The sequence below is a fragment of the Haemaphysalis longicornis genome, unplaced genomic scaffold (assembly GCF_048455015.1).
Source record: "Haemaphysalis longicornis isolate Haplotype H1 unplaced genomic scaffold, Haemaphysalis longicornis Haplotype H1 scaffold_10, whole genome shotgun sequence".
Taxonomy (NCBI): domain Eukaryota; kingdom Metazoa; phylum Arthropoda; class Arachnida; order Ixodida; family Ixodidae; genus Haemaphysalis; species Haemaphysalis longicornis.
Window position 1 is genome coordinate 131,498,588 of NW_027526204.1, and position 22,765 is coordinate 131,521,352.

At 44.9% G+C, this 22,765-nt stretch overlaps 1 protein-coding gene across 2 annotated transcripts in view; it reads right to left on the reverse strand.

The window, feature by feature from the left end:
• Positions 1–22,765, reverse strand: part of LOC144159342 (uncharacterized) — a 269,326-nt gene that overhangs the window by 201,497 nt on the left and 45,064 nt on the right. Inside the window, exon 1 of one of the 2 annotated variants that reach the window (XM_077690757.1) lies at positions 13,872–14,227. The exons of the other annotated variant lie outside the window; for it this stretch is intronic. Coding sequence (XP_077546883.1) covers positions 13,872–13,962 — 91 coding nt within the window. The 5' untranslated portion in view covers positions 13,963–14,227. Of the gene's footprint in view, positions 1–13,871; positions 14,228–22,765 lie in introns of those variants that run through there. 2 annotated transcript variants of the gene reach the window in all.

Below are 22,765 nucleotides of genomic sequence, written 5' to 3' on the forward strand. Positions count from 1 at the left end.
CGCTACATAGTTTTCAACACGAATTTTGCAAGCACTCCTCCACAGGAACGACTTTACTAAAACAGCAAAAATATTCCTGCAGAACTTTTCAAAAAGTAAGCTGACATTCGGTTAATATATTGATTACTCTAAGGCGTTTGATTCCTCGAACCGACAAACATTGCTTGATAAACTTCACTCGTATGGCCTACGGTGGGTTGCTTGCGCCATTATGTCCTAGTACTTAAAATGTCGAAAACAATATGTCTGCCTGGGATAATTTTTTACGAACCTAATAGCATTGACTGAAGTGTTCCTCAGGGGGGCATTTTAGGACAACTTCTTTTCCGCATATACGTCAACGATCTCCCAAACGCCCCGTGTCTCCCAAAAGCTGTCCTTGTCTGTTACGCAAATGACAAAACGTTATCGGTAACCGGTACGACAACTGAGGATATTCAGGAAACCAGTTATGACATGCTTCCCCGTCTTATCTGTGGCCAAACAAAATTCTATAGAAATTGATACAGACAAAACAAACGCTGTTCTTTTCAGCCCGAAAACAAAACAAAGCTACATTTACGGTCTATGCAAACAATGTAAAATTGCTAACCACTAGGAAAGAGTCAGGAGTCCAATTTCATAGCAACTAATCTGGGATCAACATATCAAATATGCATAAGAAATTGTGCAGAACTGCTGGCGTAATCAAAAGACATCTATTTATACTGCAGCAAGGGCATCAAACTTTTGTTGTATAATTCCGCTATCTTGTCGCAGCTTTCCTACTTCCATTAAGTATCGGTACCGCAACACTACCAATGTTAACAGGTTATTTGCGCTGCAAAAAAGGATTTTAAGAACGATTGCAAATGTTCCCCATCACTACCCCACGAGAGAACTTTTCATACATTTCCGTATCGTTAATATCCCCAGTCTTCACAAATTTAGACGGTTAAACTCCATTCGTTTTGCTGTTAAAAACCATTACTCGTTTTTAGGGGCATGTCTAATCCAACAAGAAATGTTGTGGTGTACCGCAGGCTTTTTTACATCTTTATGGCACACGCCGACATCCCACAACAATTAGTTTCCAGTGACTAAAGTATAACCTCCCGGTGTGGCGAAATCAATACGACAACATTTACGTCGATACATACAGCCTTTTTTTCGAAGAAGTTTGAAACTGTTGCCTGAAGAAAAAATAGCCTCGAAAGCAATTCCTTCGTTTCAGATAGTTTAGCAATTGTATAAAGTGACCCTTCATCACTATTTCAGTATTTGTTTATGAATTCAGCCTTCCTTGGAAACAAATGTGAAATTCATATTGATTTGTTAATAATAAAGAGATTGCAAATAGTGTTTTTTTACTCCCAATAATGTAGCAATTGTATAATCGTTACCTTTCATCAGCGTTTCCACTTTCTCCTAAGTTGGTCACTTGGGGGATTTGAGTTGTGTCATTTTCTTGTTTCTGTGTTTTTCTTTGTACTTTTTCCCTCGGTTGTTTCAAAACTTGTGCAAGTCTTATATTGTGGCATACGGTCATGATTCTGCTGTTGTCAGAAACCCGGGCAGACACCCCGTCAATTACGCCCTCCTTTAACAGTGGATTTTTTCGATGTGCTCTCCTTCTGTAAAAGAAAGGTAAATGAGCGATTTGATTAGGTTCGCATTTTGACTGGGTGCTAACCGAACACCTCGCCTGTACGACACGTCAACGTTATAAATGCCGCAACTCTAACAAACAAATATTTAAGCACAACTGACGGGACTACAAAGTTTGCTCTATCGGCGTAGGCAGTATTGCCGAGTTCGTGACACCTCAAAACTTATTCGAGAAGCCAGGCGACGGCTTCGACCTGGACACCACTATGTAATCTGGATGCTAGGGCTGGTGATGCGCCGGAAATAAGCCGGTGATGCGCAGTGATGCTCCGGAAATAAGCCGCTCCATATTAGCTCGGAGGTTTAATTAGTCCCCAGGCCCAGCAGCGTAGACGGCAGACAGGAGTTTCGCGCTCATTTTTGGTTGATGATAGGAAAACATTATGAAGCATTTGCGGTTAGTGATTATTACATGGGATGGCATCAGCTCCTGGTAACAGAATTTTGCAAAACTTTTGTGTGAGCTTTGTAGGTCACGCGAAATTGCCGTAAAAATAAAACGCAAATAAATTCTGAAGGCAAATTTTTAAAGTTGAAGTTCTGCTTCATCGGTCCCCACAGTCGTATTCTGAAAAACGTTCGGAACGAGGCTACTGCATTCGCAATGAATACTCCCCAACCACTTGAGGTAACCTCCCAGGGACAAAGAGAATAGAAGCAAAAAAAAAAAAAAAAACAAAAACAAAAACAAATCATGCACCCTTCGGCTAACGACGCACGCTATATTGCCGAAATTGCGGGCGCCCCGAAGCTGATCTCAAGAGGAGCTTGCGTTCCTTGCGTCGCTCTCGCAGCCAGAGAGATGGCGCCCGGCCACGGATGAAGCGAAACCTGTGGCTCGTTTCCCGAACCACCCAAACAAGCACGACGACCGCTGAGCCAAATTTGTAGATTCCGCGCGCCGTTTGTAAGAAATGGATAAAGCAGGAAATCGTGAAGCGTTTTCTGGCCTCGGAAACGGGCCGCGCCAGTCCGCACTGCCCACGAAGCGGTTTGAACCGGCGCAGACCAAGGCTGCAACAGCTTGTTGCCGCTGTTTCGAATCAATCTGATCGCGAAAAAGAAGTCCCTCATGCGAGAAAGTAGACGTCAGTGCGTTGAAAAATTGTGCTAGGAGTTATTATCAGCGCTCATTTTAAAAGCGGAAGTCAGATATATGCCGCGATGCTAAACCCACGCTGACTGGCCGCGGAAGTTCGACGGTCCGACCCGGCAACGCACATGGCCACCGTGATCAGCTGCCGGCGCGCCGCTCGTCGGCAGCTGATCACGGAGGCCATGCTACGCGGCGCGCGATGCGGGAAACGGCAAAAGGATGGCGCTACCTGCGCGGAAGAGTCAAAACAGGCCAGGACAGATGTCTTAGTCACCGGTCCCTCAAATGGCCATTATCGCGAAAATAAAGTTCCACATGCGAGAAAGGTGTTGACGATGTAATGATGAGCTGTGTCAGGGATTGTCATTCGGAGTTGCACAGATAACGGCGATCAAACATCCGACACGATGTTAAGCCTAAAGTTGCCAATACTTGAGCAGACTCGAGCAATGCAGGCCGCTTGCGGGATTTAGGGGACGCCACTCTTCTAAAACTCTCCGCGCACGAGCGCGTTGTGTTCGCACGTGAGCGCGTTGTGTTTGGGTTCCCCCAATTTCCTGGGGGCCCCCAACAACAGGTGCCCCTAATCTAAAACTGCCCAGAAAAATGTCGCGCGCGCCGAGGCCGGAGCGCTGGAGGTGGATGTCATTTTTTTTTTCTTCCGGAGTTCAGATGCCGCGCGCGCGAAACCGGTCCGGATAGTCCGAGAAGCACTTCCTAACGGCGCGGCGGGTGCCTTCGAATAATTACTCAGTTCCGCAAATTCGATGCTACTACCGCTACATGCGTTCGGGAAGTCGCATTTACGTTCTCGATCTACCCCGGTTTAGCGCATCGGATGCGACGAGTCCTCCAAGCGAATTGTCCTGCTTACATGCGATGCGATACGGTATAGTAATGCGACAAATCAAATGCGGTACGCTACTGTCGTATTTATGTAAATGCACTTAGTGAGAGGTGCAGCTTCGTTTTGAAATCTGGCGAGACATCGGCGTTTGGGTTTCAATTCGGATGCGAGACGCGATAAAGTTACTTTGTCGTCAAGGGAGGGTTTTGGAATAAAACTGCTGCGTATACCATCCAGGATCCTCAAGCGCTGAAAAATTCGGTACAGCTGAACCTTGTTAAAACGAACACTGATATAGCGAATTATCGGCTATAGCGAACTAAATACAGACTTTGGTTGGTCAGGCTTTATTTCGATGGCACTTATTCTCTAATAACGGAACTGGAACCGTGAGAGCCGCGCAATATCGGATATAACGAAGAAATATTTGACCAGGAGGCTGATAAGATGAACCACCCGTAGTCCTAAACTGCAGAAGTATAAAGGCTTATTATTATTATTCTTTCGTATAAAGGCGCTTTTGTTCGTGGGCATGTGGAAAACTTCTACTCAGCGCTCTGAGTACCCACCGGACGAAGATCACATCATTCACCAAATAAATAAGGACGCAGTCCTGTTTTGTCTAGTCAACCCTGCTCTGTTGTAATTTCACGTACTCATGTTCCGGTTCATTAAGCTCGAAGTGCACCAAGGAAAAAGGTACGGCTTACCTTGTGTATAGTGGGTTCGAACCACAAAAAATGCATTTTTGTGCTAAGTATTTTTTTGCGAGCTAGATTGTCGATTTTTATGGCCTATTTTTGCGTCTACTGTTATAACGAATATCGGTTATAACGAACTAATTTGCTGTCCCGACACTACTTCGTTTCGACTGTACTGGGTGCTAACTGAACCCAAGGGCTCGTAAATGCGTTTGGAGCGGCCATACGCGGCGTTACTTTGGATCAATCGTTGTAGCTGGCTAAAAGTAGACTTACGTGAACGCGTTATGACCCCATTCACCTCACACAACGTATACAAACGGCGCACTCAGTTTCGCGTACAGTGATTTTTACGTCTTTAGCCTAGATGGAGGCGTAGCAGCACAGTCAGTCATGTGGACTGGCCAGTGACGATGAAAGCCGCCGTCAGAAGCTTGGCGTCGTTTCGCAGATTCCAATTTGCCTGCAACGTCAACATACCGACCAACCGTTCTCAAATATCCACTCAAGGGGATTAGCTAATAAAGATGCCATCTGCCCTCGAAAGATCACTTCGAATTCACCGACTCCCATTTGATAGCTACGCCAACAAAACCATCCATGATTGTCATATATTCACTCCGTAAAATTGGCCAGTTACGTTGACAGCTGCCGTCAGACTCTCGCACCCGATTCACCAATTCCGGTTGGCTGAAACGTCAATACAACTAATAAAAAAGTGCTTAGGCGTCTTCGAGTTTTTTTTAAAGATTATGGCTGCTTTATGTTTTATTTCGCGCATCTTGGACCAATGTATATTTCTTGCTTTATTGCACTATTGTATTAACCCCGCCAAGCATCGTCACTATTGTAGCCTTAGTTAAGAACACACGCAGGAAAAATAAATAAATAAATAAATAAATAAATAAATAAATAAATAAATAAATAAATAAATAAATAAATAAATAAATAAATAAATAAATAAATAAATAAATAAATAAACAAATAAATAAATAAATAAATAAATAAATAAATAAATAAATAAATAAATAAATGAAAGCATGAAGCCCCCCGTCTCACCATCTCGCGTTCGCTCACAGTTTTCTTTCTCTTTATGCGCAGTTATAGATGCGTACACCCATACAAATCACGCACAACGTCACCTGTAGGCGCCTGTCTCCACCCACTCCTCAAATACGGCTAAGTTGCGAGCTACCCCCCCCCCCCAAAAAAACAAAGGGTATTTCGTTGGTGCAAATACGACTGAGTTATGAGCCTCTTCAAAACAAACTAAAGGACATTTGTTTGCTTTTCTAGCCCGCCACAAAAAAGACGTCAGGCCACATCCATTTGCAGAAACCTTAATTTCGCATCGATGTCCATGGACAAACCCAAGCAGAATCTCCGAAGCGAAGAGAATGATTAATGTTTCTGCGCCGTGCTATGCCAATAAAACCATCAGAAGGACTTACATGCACTGTAACTTGATTGCGTTTAGGGTTTAACGCGCCGACACAACGCAGGCAATGAGGTGCGCCGTAGTGGAGGGCTCCTGAATAATTTTGGCCACTCGGGGATCTTTAACGTGCGCCGAAATCTCGTACACACGGGCGTTTTGCTTTTCGCCTCCACCAGAAAAGCAGCCGTCGTGGCCGGGAATCAAACCCGCGACCTTGTGTTCAGCAGTGCAACGATGCATTGTAACGACACTGTAAAATGACTTACATCCTTATAAGGTAAATCCTTGTCTATAACAAACACCCAAACAATCTAGCAAAAATAAAATAAAAACATTCTTTTGGGTGTTTTATCGTTTTAACGCCGTTACACTGCAGCAAAAACACAAAAAAACCTTTTAGAAGGTGTATAAACGAGAAAACACCATGTAAAATGGCGTTTCCTTGTGTTTTTGATACGGCTTAAGCATATCAGATATTGAGCTACGGGCCCATGCGGAGACGGGACGGACAGACGGTGCACTCACCGAGCACATATGCGGGTTCACCCCTGCGTTCTCGCTAAATGCCACGTGATAGCGCCATGCGACCTATCGCGTCGCTGTGCGCTCACCCTACGGCGCATGTAGCGGCAATATGCGCGCCTTGCGCATGCGCTAGGAATTAGTAAAAATTAAAGGAATCGTAACTGAAATTCAAAACAGCGCAAAAAGACGCGACAAGAAATGACGACACACGGCGCTGCCTAGCAACTGGTTGGTTTATCCCGTGGCTTGCCAAATATACGCAAGGAAGGAAGGAGATAAGGAACCATGATAGAAAGGAAATAAATCGTTGGTATTTCCATTTTATCATGGTTCCATCTCGCCTTCCTTCGTCGGGTGTATTTCGCAAGCCGCGGAATAAACCAACCAGTTTCTAGTTAGCGCCGTGTGTCGTCGTATATTGTCCCGTCTTTTTGCGCTGTTTTGAATTTCAGTTGGTACGCACCAACCAGCTCAAACCACCGTTCTAACGCCGTTTATTAAAGGAATCTTCGCCAACGCTTGACATCTCCCTTCTCCTCCGTCTCTGCCGTCGATCTCGTCGCCTCCGTCGGCGGCGGCAGAGACGGTGGATTAGTGAGATCGTCTGACATCTGGTTTGAGCTTCCTTCATTTTATAAAAGAAGAGTTTCGACTCATGTGCCTTACCAATACAACCAAACTAACTATCGTTCATGGATAGTGCATTGATTTGACCTTAGCGAAGGATATTTTTAAGTAATAAAGAGTGTCGTTAAGTGCATTTTACTTGTCTCTGGTTTCACGCTTTGTAGAGCCCCATGTGTGAATTCAAGTGACGTCCCATGGGTAGTCGTTGTGGGTGTCATTTACAGACTCGCTTTCCAACCACCTCCACAGGGTGGATTGGCCAGCATTTTTTTTAATGAGGCGTCTAATGCTGTCGCAATAACTGCGACACACTCTTTCTACAATTGCTTTAGGGTGTGAAGCGTATATTGCCGAAATCGCACAGCCAGCCGGCCCCAATCATTATCATCGTCTGTACTCCGCTTTAGGGCGGAAGGGGGGAACTTGTAGCCCATCATCATCTTCACCATGGCAGCACCCGTCACCATCATGGTCTGCGTTCCGTCATCAACATTATCTCTACCGGGCCTGCGCTCGACAGGTCGTTAAGTCTATATAACCTGTTTAAAAAGAAGCGGGTGTGTTTCTTACGGCAAGCATAATTTTCGCAAGAATTCCACTGTATTAGAGTGTCCGGGTAATATCGTCGTTTAGTGCGTCCAAAACGTCATATTCAAACTGGTACAATAGGCATTTTTAACGTTGCAACCTTAGTGGAATATTTCGCGCTCGCTCAATATTTGAGGTGGTGCTCGGCAACGCAACGTGTTTTGTAGTACCCGCGTTGTATAACGAGAGCTGCTATTGCGGTTGTAACAGTACCCACTATTACCATTACTGTAGCTGCAATTGGACCACCAACTAATTATAAACCCATTCTAGGGTATGCAGCTCCTAGAAACTAGACGTTCTTCTTTATGCACGCTATTGGAAGCAAAAAATTATTTCCTGAGCCTTTGTTTCTGGAAGCCTTGGTTTCTGCGTTATGGTTTCTGTGCCTCGCTCTAAGAGGCTGTTCAACCTAGATACTGCTGCTGCAGTTTTAAACATGGCGCCAGGGGCTGCTCAAAGTAGCACGTAATGGGAGCGGGACTTGCTCGATTTCAAGCTCGCGACGCGCAGTTTTCAACGCCGAACATAAGGAAGCAGTCAGCGGACGGTGCTTGAGGGAATTACAGGTGGGTTCTTTTTGAGCAAATGCAGCGTTTATTTATAATTAACAACTCAAGAGCGTCTTCTATCACGCATAAATGCGCCAGTTGGGGTGTTGTGCAGAGAAACGCTTACATGCACGAACGTTCTCTTCATCGCGAGAGAGTAGGAGAACTTGTTCGTTTTCGTCTTAGGCACGGCTATTGGGCTTGTTGTTGCTAATGTGCAGCCGGCACAGACTAAAGCCAACCGAAGATAAAGAAGGAAACGGCGACAAGAAAGTGGCGCCAAAACACCTGTCAATGGTCACCGAGATGACCACTGACGGGATGGGTGTAACTCTGGGTGTAAGGGTGCTCTGGGTGTAACGGTGAAAAATTAAAAAAGAATATTTTTTTTCAAAAACTAAATTTACCAGTATTGAAACGCAGAGGTAGCCACATCTCCGGAGAATTTTTACATGAGCTATGAGTGTATGGATTGCTAGCTTAGAATTCCGTGCGTTTTTGGATGCATTGTAAGGCTTGCAAGACGGCTACTTAAAGGAGCCATGAAGAGAAAATACAACTTCGTTTAATTTGAAAGAACTAGGATTCAGTATCTCACTCAGCTCCGTTACAGCCCCAAAATATGTTTTTTAACGAAAAAAAAGCAAGAAGTATTTCAAAATTTTCAAATTTTGCGCCACAGTGACGTGTTATGAGCAACAATGACGTCATACGGGCCAACAATAAAACATAATTTTCAGTGCGTTAACGGCACGTTAGCATTCAAGTGATGCGGTCAAATGGAACTGGAGGCCCCATTACAGACGTCCAGTCATGTGTCGTCGCGACAGGTCAGTTAGGCGGTGGCCAATCGCACAAACAAGGTTCCGTGACGTCATAGAAAAGTTGCGGGAAATTGGCTAGGGGGTCGCGACTGCTTCACACGTTTTCTTTAATATCTCCGTTATTTGTTCGAAGATTGCGATGATACTGGTATCATTGTTATCGGGACTAAGCAGTCTTTCTAATAAACCCAACTTGTATTTTGTCTTCATGGCTCCTTTAAGTAAAATGAATAATCTGAGCCAATCAATCAATCAATCAATCAATCAATCAATCAATCAATCAATCAATCAATCAATCAAATATAAATAATAATCGGTTCATTTTCACTAAAACACTAAAATCACTAAAACAACCAGTCAACCAATGTATAAATTAATTAATAAAAAATGAATCAATCGATCAACCAATAATGAATGAAGGAATGAATTATCAATCAATCAATCAATCAATCAATCAATCAATCAATCAATCAATCAAATATAAATAATAATCGGTTCATTTTCACTAAAACACTAAAATCACTAAAACAACCAGTCAACCAATGTATAAATTAATTAATAAAAAATGAATCAATCGATCAACCAATAATGAATGAAGGAATGAATTATCAATCAATCAATCAATCAATCAATCAATCAATCAATCAATCAATCAATCAATCAAATATAAATAATAATCGGTTCATTTTCACTAAAACACTAAAATCACTAAAACAACCAGTCAACCAATGTATAAATTAATTAATAAAAAATGAATCAATCGATCAACCAATAATGAATGAAGGAATGAATTATCAATCAATCAATCAATCAATCAATCAATCAATCAATCAATCAATCAACCAATCAATCAATCAATCAATCAATCAATCAGTCAGTCAGTCAGTCAGTCAGTCAGTCAGTCAGTCAGTCAGTCAGTCAGTCAGTCAAACAAGCTCGCTGTAGGCGAGAGTGACCACACCTCGGACTTCTCTTTTTGTTGTTGATTCAGGGCTTCCAGCACCGTCACACCTCACGAATGAGGAAGATTGGAACACGAGTACAACACTGAGCATGTGGATGTTTCTTCCAAGCCATTTGCGGTACTTGCATCTGGGACACGCGAAACTTGGCGATATCATCACTGCTTGAGTGAATGTGGGGTCGGCAAAGCGGAAGGGCTTAAGCCATAGGATAACTCGCCGTCTCATCATCCCCCCCCCCCCCTTTCCTTTCTACGAATAGTCTGCCGATCTGATTGCAGCTGGCCTCTCGCAAAACAGATCGATGGGGCAACTCGCTTCCCCTGCTTACTGTCAGCATTCATCTACGTTTCCGTGCCAATGGGTTCACCGTTCACCAGTAATTTTTGTGCAATTTGTACCATATCACGGTTCTGGGAAGCATTATTTATGGCTAGAGATGAGGTGTGTTATGAATGATCTATTCCTGATTATCTGTGCTATTATGAGCAAACGGGGCTACTGTAACTATATTCAAAATATGACGCATAAACAAGATCAGCAGGGACTTGTATACGACTGTCTGCGGGCAGAAGCTCGCTAAAATCCCCCTCGTTTTCGTATTTGTCTAAAAAGCTTGGTTACGCCGCCCCTGCGCTGTCTTCATTGCCTCCCATCACAGTTAATAATGTGAATGACTATGTGAGCCCCATGAAGCGATAAACCCGGCGTGTGAGCGGCGGCCAGAACCAAGAACCACGCGCTGTTATATAGTGAAAATAAGAAAAAAAACCGACACCGGGACGGGAATTTAACCCAAGGATGCGCGGTGACAGGCAAGTGACTTAACCACTATCCTACGCCGAAGTCATACCGTGAACGACGTTTGTGATGATGAAAAGCGTGTCAGTGGTAGAAAAAAGACACGGAACCAGCGCACGCCCCTGTGGGCTGCCATTTATCGGAGAGGGAAGGCCCATTCGCTTCCCATTCAAAGCACTTTGCCAGACGTTGACGCCTCGAGGAAGTTTTTTCTAACAGCTGCATAACAAGGCATTTATGAGCGAGCAGTATTACGCTACGATCCTCCGGGGCGTACCCTTCATGCGTGCTACTCATGTACGATGCGACCTGAAGGTCCGTTCCCACTCGGTTATACCTAAGCTATGGTAGTTGCTTCGCGATGCATCAGAACAAAGACAGCATGACTTCTTGCAATGCTCCGTCATGAATCAGCACCAACTGCCAAGTTTTCTATTCGGCAGTATTGTGAAAACCGCACTAGATAACAATGCACCAAAAGTATTAAAAACATTTGGCGCAGCTGACCTGTTTAGCTTTCAATAAAGGTTCTCTCTCTCTCTCTCTCTCTCTCTCTCTCTCTCTCTCTCTCTCTCTCTCTCTCTCTCTCTCTCTCTCTCCAAAAAGCTTCGCGAACTCGGCGCCTGTAGTGCGAACTCGGCGTCTGTGCTCCCCTCTTCAGGCGCGAACGCACGTGAACTGGCGAGGAGAACAGCACACGAGAGATCACGACACGAACGCTGGGCAGAGTGTTCTCGAAGGTCGAGCTGGTCGACACCGAGCGCTCCTCACGAGACGCACGCTCACGTGCGGCCGCTATTTCTCTTGGTATTTTTTGTTTGCCTACTCCTCACGCGCCGCAAGCCCGCGCGGAAGCCTGGCCGATGCCGGGCGCTTCTCACGAGGCACACGCTCACGTGCATTCGGGATTTTTTGAAATTTTCTTTTTCTGGTAACGCTATATGGCGAAACTAAAAACTTAATCAGCTCTGCTGTAACAAGAATATTGTTGTGCTTTGCACCACGGAGAGGTTAACTACCGCCCTTTTTCTACACCATCAGCTGTTTAAGGGTTTCCAGACCTCCGCATTGCCTGGCACGGGGAAACTTCGTCATTGCGTTCCTGGTTCTCGTCGACGAGAGGTTGGCTTAAAGTTAAATGGGCGGAAGATATAGTGCCGTCATCCGAAGGCGAGTTTAGGCTGCAACAGGGAAGCGTACTCGTGTGACGGAGCGTGTTTGCCGAGTGAGGGGGGACGGCTGATCCAATTATTAGGGCGACTGATTCGGAGTTCAAAGTCACACGTCAGCAACGTGCTGAAGTTCGTAGCCGAGAAGCAGAACGGTCGAACGCCACGCCTTAAAGCCAAAGCCGAGAGCGAAGTCAATGCCGGTGCCAATCGATTATTCCCGTAGACGGAGGAAAGAAAACTAGTCTTTATGTCCCTTCAGAACTTCCTGAAAAACCCCACTTGCCGATTCGGGCAACGTATGCGACCATCTTGCTTTCAGGAAGACTTGTATCTTCATTTCTCGAATCAATCAATCAATCAATCAATCAATCAATCAATCAATCAATCAATCAATCAATCAATCAATCAATCAATCAATCAATCGATCAATCAATCAATCAATCAATCGATTAATCAATCAATCGCCAATTGTCGATTGTTTAATACTTACTCAGCAAACTACGCAATCAATATTTGAATCACAATCAATCAATCAGTCAATAAATCAATCAATCAATCAATCAATCAATCAATCAATCAATCAATCAATCAATCAATCAATCAATCAATCGCCAATTGTCCATTGTTAAATACTTACTCAGCAAACTATGCAATCAATATTTCAATCAATCACTCGGTCAAATATTTCGCCCAGTAATAACTAAAGGTGACGGTAAAAATCGGCGCATCACCTGCCGTAATACTTTCTGCATTGCGACAAAATAAATAAGCGAAAAGGTTTAGTTATAGCGTATGAATTGAAAAGCTAAGTACAGGTTCTTTCACTTGATATACCTTCCTTAGGTGCGAATTAGAAACTTATGGAGTCCATTTAAGCCATCCGATGCATTTTTTTCCACACAGTATTTTTTCCTGAGTTGGTTGACAGCTTCTTGCAGTGATTCGGATTCGTAAACCGACGCAGTACTTGGCGTTATAATCTGCATTCTTGGCAAAGCCTTCGAAAGAGCAATTAAGCCCGAATGTTATTTTCTGCGTTATGAAACGTAGTTATATCTTTAATGCAATACAGGCTAGATTATTACGGCTTTCACTGTTCTGCTAGGTGGCTATAGATTCTACATGTAATTCGGGCAGATGTTTATCTGATTTTTGAAGAGTTGAGTACTTTAATAGCACTTACTAACCGCGATTTTTGTAAACGCTTAACACCGCCTTAGCGCCTGGTGGCCAGTCTTTCAACTCCCTAAGCATGTTGTTATTTTGAATGTTTGGCTAGAAACACGACCAACGTGCGTTTTTTGTGTTCGCAGCATCGTCATATTTTAAGGGATTTAGTTCAGTTATGCTGTCGTGGATAACTTTGAGATTGAAGAGGATTGCATCCACATAATCAGATTTATCCCACTTAGCACGCTTAGCCGTGAATTGTGATAACAATGAAGAAGCCTGAAATTTTATATTGATTATAGAAACAGCTCGCTGTGATCTGGGCGTCGACCTTCAAAATATCAAATAAAAAAAAAACAAATCAAATTACTCACAAGCCGGCACCATTCCATTGGTTTAGTGCATATTTTTTTCTGTTTGTGAAATTAAAAAGAACACACTAATGGGCACTGCACAGATAATTTATCGATACCTTCAGTATGGTCTCAATGAACTTTGAGTCTGTTTTTGGCACACTTTTCTAGTCATCAAGACGCCAGATTTTACTTCTGCGCTGTGCAATGCGATCTGTCGTGCCCTGCTTGATGAAGATGAATATTATTGGATTTTAATGGGACAAGGCCGGCTAAGGGCAAAGAGCGCCAAAGAGTGCACAGCTTGGAGCAGTGCCATTAGCGGACTATTATTCCGCACATATTATCACAAGCAAACGCCACCTATACAGACTTAATGACCTCCAAATGGTTCAGAAGTACAGTTGCGGTAGATATCCAAGATACATTTGAAGAACCAAGCAATTAAGCAAGCTTGAGAAGGAAAGTATCAACGTTAGTACAAATTTACATAGTAGAAAAGTACTAGAAGGGAGATTACAGTTTAATCTTTACTTCACTTAGTTATGTAATAAAGTTTGTGAACTTACCGTCAGGTTCGTAACTTGCGACCGAGGCAGGAAGTAGCAGCAGTAGCAGCAGTGAAATAATCACAGGCCATCCTTCGAAAAATGTCGTCATTGTTCACCGGTAAGATTGCAAGTTTTGGTTCGTTTGAAGCTCAATCACACTTTTCTCGGGCAATAGCGGAAGTGTAACGCGTCTTCGAAGATGAACAAAGAGAAGGAGAAAGAAAGATGCAGAAACAGCTATTTCATTCAACTTCCTGCCGAACTGGGCGCCAAGCGAAAACTTTCGCCGCCGAAGTTCCCACGCCAAGTCGGAGTATCCGTGCGAGCGAGCTCCGTGCAGCGCATTCGGAGAACGAATACGACGGGGAGCGCCAACGAAAAGGGGCCCAGGCTCTTGGTAGCGACGCGAGCGCCCTTTATTGAACCGCGGACAGCACCGGTGGCGGGCTAATCCTCGCTACGCGCAGCGAACCGCAGGCGGTCAGCGCTCAACTGTAGCGGACGGCAAATGATTCCACGGGTAATTTTCCGTCCTTGCATGATGACGGACGGAGTTCCCGTGTATTTTAAATAATAGCTGGCTTATTGTGAACGGCAGTTTTTCAATAAAGCAAGCGCACATCATCAGTGCCCACTTTCAAGGTCAGTAAAAGGAAAATATAAGCGCAATATTGCGCTTATCCGTGCGGTTTTTGAAAAAAACAGAAACCTTTGTGGTTCGTGGGGATTCGTAGCGAATCGTTTTAAAGAGGTGCTGGTCAGGCAGAGCGATTGCTGACACACTTCGCAAGGTTAGGTCCACCATTAACTCACTCACTCACTCACTCACTCACTCACTCACTCACTCACTCACTCACTCACTCACTCACTCACTCACTCACTCACTCACTCACTCACTCACTCACTCACTCACTCACTCTCTCACTCACTCGCTCACTCATCCACTCGCTCACTTACCCACCCACTCGCTCGCTCGCTCGCTCACTCACTCACTCACTCACTCCCACTCGCTCGCTCGCTCACTCACTCACTCACTCACTCACTCACTCACTCACTCACTCACTCACTCACTCACTCACTCACTCACTCACTCACTCACCCAGGCACTTACTTACTCACTCACTCTCTCACTCTCTCTCTCACTCTCATTCACTCACACACTCTCTCTCACTCTCTCTCACACTATCTCTCTCTCACTCTCACTCACTCACTCACCCACTCACTCACTCACCCACCCACCCACTCACTAACGAACCAACGGACGAACGAACTAACCAACCAACCAAATAACTGACTTAAAAAATTGTAAATTGTCGAAATTCGTAGAAAACTGTCAAAACGAATGGCCTCCATCTCTTTAAGATAACATTCGAGAGACTTTTGCTGCTGTTTTCCTTCAAATCAAACAAATAAAATTGTACCAAGTGCTACTGATTTCCCTATATCCAAATATCTCTTCTCCGGCACGTAGGTACCATCTGTCTTCACTCGTACAGTATGAGCAAAAGCTTTGTTTTTTTATTGAGGGAAATGAGATTTCCCGAAGTGTGTTTCCCTATGACAGTTGGAAGCAACACACACACACACACAAAAAAAACAAATTTCGCAGTTTTTATGGCAGCTAAAGGAACTGAACTCTCAGACCCAGTAGTGCCTTCTTGACTTCGCTAGAAACGAAGCATCGCCGTCAGGTGTTCGCAAATAATAAACCAAGCCAAATAAATAGGTTTCCAATCTTGTATTTGGCTTTAGTGTTGAAGACGATCTTTACTAGGTGCTCCGTGCAGGCCTCGGCCAGGTGTTTGCTCCATTTGCGGGCTCAAGTGTCAATACTGGAACGTCCGCGAGGGTATCCGCTTTTATCACAACGTTGCCGTCTATATCATCGGATATGTCATCCAGGTGGCACCAGCGATACAAGCTTATTTTCCTTACGAGGACGTAGTGTCTGTATGAACAAACCTTTCTGTTGCAATCCATTTATCTAGCAATCTTTGCTGCTTCATTTTTGGAGGTGATGTTCATTTCAGTATGTCTGTTTGCTCTGCATCGCCAACAAGAGTAGAAATGAATTTCAAACAGTGGTTTATAACAAAAACTTGCTGGTACAACTGAAGCCGTTTATTTGCAGATTCCACGCGAGTTTCTATACGCGTCTGTGCTAGTTGTATTATAGACCATTTTGATAGACAGCGGCACAACCACATGAGCTAGACTTGAAACGGCAGCTAATTTTCTGGATTAGGTCGGCTGGACAACGACACCTGCAAAATAGAAACTTAGTCCTCGGAGTAATAAGTCTTTTCACGTGCGTTAAAAGCAAGAACCTGACAATATTTATCCCCAATTTCTTTGCTGCAACATTGTATTTACGCATCTTTCTTCGCATTGGTTCTTTGTCTTTTGGTGCTGCGTCAGTTTTGCAGCGAACCTGGCACGCTCTACCATATGGTGTGGGGTTGTCAGAAAAATCCCAAGTTAGACAGTATTCCTGGTCCGTCTGATGAGCAGTGGGAGACCTTGTTGTCCAGTTCCAATCCGGAAGACCTACTTCGATTGGTTGAAAGGGCTGTCGCGGCTGGCACCACGAATGGGGTCCTGAAATGAGGACACCACTCCACGTTTTTTTTGCAAATAAAGAAATTTATTCCTCTCTCTCATCGTTTTTGTTTCTTCTTCTTACGGCCAGAATTACGTCAGCAAGCACACGGGCACACGCCACAGCTTCCCTAGAATCAGTCTGCGTGGCTGGTGTGTACCTGTTCTACTCACCTGTCATTACGTTCTAGAGTCAAGCGGCACTTAAAATTCTACAACAGTAACGTGGAAAATTCATAGTTTTGGGAGGCTGGTAGATTAGCCATTCAAAGTTCCCGGTTCCTGGCTAATCCCCAAATTGGTATGTGCCGCTAAGAAAGGATAAACAAAAACGACAGCGCTTGAAACGTGCGGAGAGAGAGAGAGAGAGCGATCTTTAATGAAGTCTGGTGATGTTAGCTGAGCTAAAATGCCTAACTTGCTACGCCAGTTGATGACGGGATGAAGATGATGGCGATGATGTTCAAGAAGTTGATGCGTACAGATACGGCGAGTTATTTACAGCGACTGGTCTAGACCTGTGTGTTGCAGGTACTCTATCAGAGCTTTGGTAGCCCTTAAAGCACGTTTGGGACAAGCCCATGGTCCTAAAACGTCTTTTAGCTGCATGTCCACGGAAAGCGGCAGTCCCAAAGTCACTGCGAGGGATACTGTTTGAGCACTGAATCGAGCACATTCACAGAGCAGGTGCTGCAGGGTTGCTCGCACATCACAGTGTGGGCAGAGTGGCGACGTAACCTGTTTTATCTTGAAGAGGAAGTTGCGCGTGTATGCGACATTCAACCGCATGCGATGTGGAATTGCTTGTACCCGCTTGGGGAGTCCTGGTGGCATTTTAAATTTGCAGTTGGGATCTATGAAATATAACGGCGCGTAATGACGTGATACGTCATCCCAGGCTGCACGCTGCACGGAGATAGCACAGGGATAATGCGTCGGGATGGCACTGAGGAGATCAGGGCTCAAAGTATACATCGGATCACACATCTGGTTGGTTTACCCTTTACAGCGGCGTTTTTTTCACTGGGCAACGGCAACAACGGTGGCATTTTGCAGAATAGGACACTTAAAGCTTTCGTCTTAAAAATAAGAAAACCTTTGTTCGTAGTTGCCGGCAGAAACGGGAAAAGTGGGGCAGGTGCCTGCGCCCATTCCCCCCATCTCAAGGACTTAAGGAGCTTTACATTCGTGGTTAAACTATATGCGCCGCCACATCGTATCTTGAGTCTTTAAGGAGTTTGAGCTCCTCAAAGCGTTGAAACGGGCCTGGGGCTGATTAAATGTTATTTCTGGCAGAAAGACCGTAATGCTTACGCGCTTCTCGTTCCCTCTTCGGTTTTCTAGTTATCAGGGACAACCTCTTTTCAAACTCCTTTAAGAGGCTTCATTTGAGCTCCCTCTAAAGTTGCACACGCAGTTCTGAAGAAGAAATGCCGTGCTGCGATCACGGATGAAGGAAATTAAGGACCGTTGCCGGAGAGGCAGCCTGTGACGATACTTAAATGCACCAGCTTTATGAGTTACACAAGTGCGACTTTTCTTTCATGCCCTCTGAACTTGCAAATCGCGGATAGCATGATCTTCAAAATGCCATTAATTAGGCACCTTTGTGAAGAATGAAAACTGTCCTATTATAATCAGATTTGCCTGTTGTCGGTATTCGTGTGTATTTTTGTTGTACTTTGGAACGCACTGTATCCTGTCCCTTGTCCTCCCTTGTGCAATACACACGGGCCCTAAAGGACAGAATTAGTGAAGTGAAATTTGCATGTCTTATACGAGCGGCAAGATACTTGCTCGAAAGGAAAGCTGCAAAAATGCACGTGTGTCAGTGAGTTCAAATTTCTGTTAAGTTACGCATCAGACTCGAAAAATGATGCGAACATCCGACGATTGGCAAAAGTTGTTCCTTAGCGCCCTCTTTAGGTAGTGGCACCGCTTCTAACAGACGAATGTCTGTCTCATTAGATCAGTTTTCCACCTTCCTCGCACACACCACCACAGCTTATTCTTGTGAAGATCTCTCTCCTTAATGAAGAGCAGTGACCCTTACCCCGGCTACTCGTTAAGTCTCGAGGACAGTAGTGCGCACAGAACTGGAGGTGATGGCCGCGACCGTCCTTCGACCCCACTGTCATTGAACACTATTCAGAGTGTACCGTTCATTCAAGCTGTCGTGCGAGAAGACCTTGCACGTGGGCGTTCAGTCAATTTGTTCCGTCAGCCACCCAACCTTCACGTGGACCCGCTTTTGCACGCTAATGATGGCCGAGCAGGCTAAAATCTCGTCTACGCTCCCAATCGAAACAGGGACGATCGACCCATCTCCTTCCATTGCCTTCGCATTGGCCACTTGGCCCGGTACTCACAAATCTATCGATTTTTGTTTCCCCATTTACGATTTTCGCGATCACTACTCGCCAGAAGGTCATTGCCTCTTTTCGCACCGTGCCCTCAGCCACCGCCTCAATAGGCCGATATCTCAACGGGAAAGTATAAACCTACTGTGGAATGCGGGAGTGTCGTCAGTCTCATTTAACGCAAACCCCGTCACTTCACGTCGCCGACTCCTTATGATCCCCTTTTTTCAGAAAAATAAAGAGTTCAGCTCGAGGAGGTGGCGCTGAATTCACGATCCGAACGTGAAACGTTCTACTGATGGTCAGTGCCTGGCATAGCTCACTGTTCATTCACCTCGACGGCGTACCAGTTAGCGCACTCATCAACATTTGGGTTCCACGCTTCGTAACTGCCTCCAGAAGCTTCTTACATCGACGGAGGAACACCTACTGTAGCTAGAAGGTGTACAGCTCAAGTTAGCACCTCTGGCCACGAAACTGTTGCCTTCTACACTACTGGAACAAAGCCCCATGACGTCATCCTCGCGCTGAATTGTCTGTTTGAACATCGGGCTCTCAGCGATCGTTCGGCGGAAGGGCCGCAATTTGACTTACCGTGCCTTCCTAACATAAACGATGAAGCTTAAAAAAAAGGATGCTATGTTCGTGTGGGATCACGCCACGCTACCACCGCAAGCTGATGCGTAGGCACCGTGAAACAAACAAACAAACAAACAAACAAACAAACAAACAAACAAACAAACAAACAAACAAACAAACAAACAAACAAACAAACAAACAAACAAACAAACAAACAAACAAACAAACAAACAAACAAACAAACAAACAAACAAACAAACAAACAAACAAACAAACCTACCAACACACAAACAAACAAACACACACACACACCGATCGAGCGACCGACCGACCGACCGACCGACCGACCGACCGACGGACCGACCGACCAGCCAGCCAGCCAGCCAGCCAGCCAAGCAAACAAGCACGCTAACAAACAAACAAGCATAATGCAAACAAACCAACTAACAAACAAAAACAAACGAACAAAGCAAAAAATAACAAAAACAAAAACAAACAAACAGAGGAAGAAAGAAAGAAAGAAAGAAAGGAAGGAAGAAGCAAACATACAAGCAAAGTAAGGAAGAAGATAGAACGGAAGAAAGAAAGAAAGGAAGAAAGAAAGAAAGAAAGAAAGAAACAAGTAAGCAAGCAAGCAAGCAAGCAAGCAAGCAAGCAAGCAAACAAACAAACAAACAAACAAACAAACAAACAAACAAACAAACAAACAAATTCATGGGCGGAAAGCAGTAGTATTTAGCATGGGTACTTCGTCACCACCCAATGTATTTGCTTTACGCGCTCGTTGAGTGCGGTTTAGAAGCTTTTCGGACTTTCAGAAAATTTGATGAGTGTTGTCCTTAGTAGCGGCATAACAGTGCAATACCAGGGCTATTTGGTATAGGGCACAATTGAGGAATGAGTAGCGCAACCAAACAGAACGGACCGGAAGGACGTGCCCAAACAGAGTGCTCTGTCCGTGTGCGTTATTCCTGTTCGTCGTCTTTGGTCGCGTTAATCAGTGACTTAAAAAACGCGGAACGAAGCCACGGCACAATAATCCGGACCACGTAAAAAGCATTGCCTTCACGCGGATGCTTCAGGCGCCTTTGGAAGCGCCGCGACAGTACAGGAACGGTACCCTAACCCAGAGAAACAACGCCCCCGTACGCCTAACTAGACGGCAACTTGACTGCCGAAGTTGCGCAGGAAGTTTCTGAAACGAATCTAGAGCCGACACGACACCTGTACTTGAGTAATGCGGGCGACATCTCTTCGTAGCGCTGCAATATCAGCGAGAAAGTTATATACGCTGCCAAAGGCACGAGGCCCGTCCACAATGCCAACCAGTGATGCACCGTCCCAGGCTCCGCACAAAGAGGTGGAACGCTAATGACCAAGAACGCAATCATACCCCGTTGTGCAAGCCCTGCACAAAGTTCATACAATTAGTAGGCTGCCGAAACAAGAATTCCGTTGCGCGAAAAGAATGCAAGCAATGCATTTTCTCTAGTGACATAAACGGCAGCGAACTGATTATCTTAGCAATAATACACGCTGCAGAAATTATGACACTTGCCTACTAATTCGTGTGCATTCTTACCCCACCATATATATTCCGTGACCCCTACCTTACTTTCCTTTAGTGGCATTGGACGTAGACATTAACCAATACAGAATTATTTGTTTGGTTTTATTTGTATTTGGTAATCATGTATACTGCCACGAACCATGCATTGGGTTTGTTTATTTGTGTTTTGCTTTTGCCGCCCGGCTGCGACGGTCTGAGTTATCGGTGTTGTGTGTTCCAAGAGAGGCCCGTGTTCCGTTCTTTCTTTCTGTGCCGCATGTGTTATCTCTTCTGATAGGGAGATCGTTCCGAACTAACTCGAACAGCCTAGAATAATCTTCTTTGATCTATAGTGTTCTGGATACAATTCGACTATTCCAGAAACCCTCGCGCCGAGTGATAAATTCCCGCTGAGCAGATGCCCCGGCATTCTAATCGTCGACACCAGTCTGCGCACGCCACTTTGTTGACTGCTGTTTCGCCGCCTGTGTATTCTTTGAGTTGTTGGGGGAGCGAAAGTTAGCTTCAATAAACTTGTTTTTTCTTCAAGACAACTGCCTCGTCTTTGGCTACGTGAATATATGGTGCTTGATAAGGTAGATCGGTTCTGTGAGATAATTTGCAGGTTTGTGGAGTTTTTATGATATTCTCTTTCTTTTTCAGCAAGACGCGCGATGGCAATGGATGCGATACATCTCTGGGATTTTGTTAGTTTATTATCGGTTCTGCTTTCATTTTTCATTTTTGTTAATGGCGCGACGGTGCTGGATCACGTACATTCCTTTATATTCCGTTTTTTTTACTTTTCACATTTTGGCCGTCAATTTGGCCGTACGGGACCTTATATCCTTCTCGGTTCATTTGTATTTTGGTCTTTGACAGTGGAGCTGTTCAACAAATCGTAATTTTTCGTGTCCGCACTTAAAAATACCAAGAAATTGTTGCCAAACGCGCGCACGTGAGCGCGGGCCTCACGGCGACAGCCCGGCAGTTAACAAAGCCAAGAAAATGACTGGCGCTCGTGAGTGCATGGCTCGCGGTGACCACCCAGCGTCCCCGGCGCACGTTTGTCAAGCCAAACATACTGACGGAGATTTGCCATGATTGGCCGAAAAAAAAAAAACTTCAGCGTTCGCTGTAATCGTGGTAACACTTGCTAGGAACAAGAAAGACTCCAACGTTCGCCGCAATCGTGGCAACACTTGCTCGGAACGAGAAAGACACGTCATAGCGTACGCCCCTCCAAGGTGATGTACAATCATTATCACTTCCAATGAAGAATGAAAGGAGCTCACGCCCATCGCAATAATTACGGAGTAAACCTCGTTGCGGCAGCGAAGAACAAGCAAATCGGCTGCAATCGCGGACTTAAACCTTAATGATTGTGGGAAGCTTGTGAATAGCTTGGCTACCTTCAAGTCTTACGCGTTTGTGTCAGCTTCATAATTTCTTTACAATGAACTGTATTTACAATCTTATAATTGACCAATTCCTCATTACACTGTTCGCGTTGACGTACTAGGCAAATGCCGCAATGGAACGCGCCCACTATTCTCGGTACTGTTCGTTGACATAAAGGGGCATATGACAACGTAAACGCAGAATTGCAGTGCAGCGTGCGGAAACTCGCTGGTTTAAATGATGAGGTCATACAGAGAGGTCATACAGGTGTTTAGCGCTAACCACATGGAGCGATTTTTCCAGCGACGCGACGAGCGACGCGACTAGGATCCGCAGTCGCCGAACCGAAGTCGCTCGCCGAGGCAACCCCATGACAGCGACGGCTCGAGCGACTGAGGATGGCGATTTCAATGTTGCCGCACTGC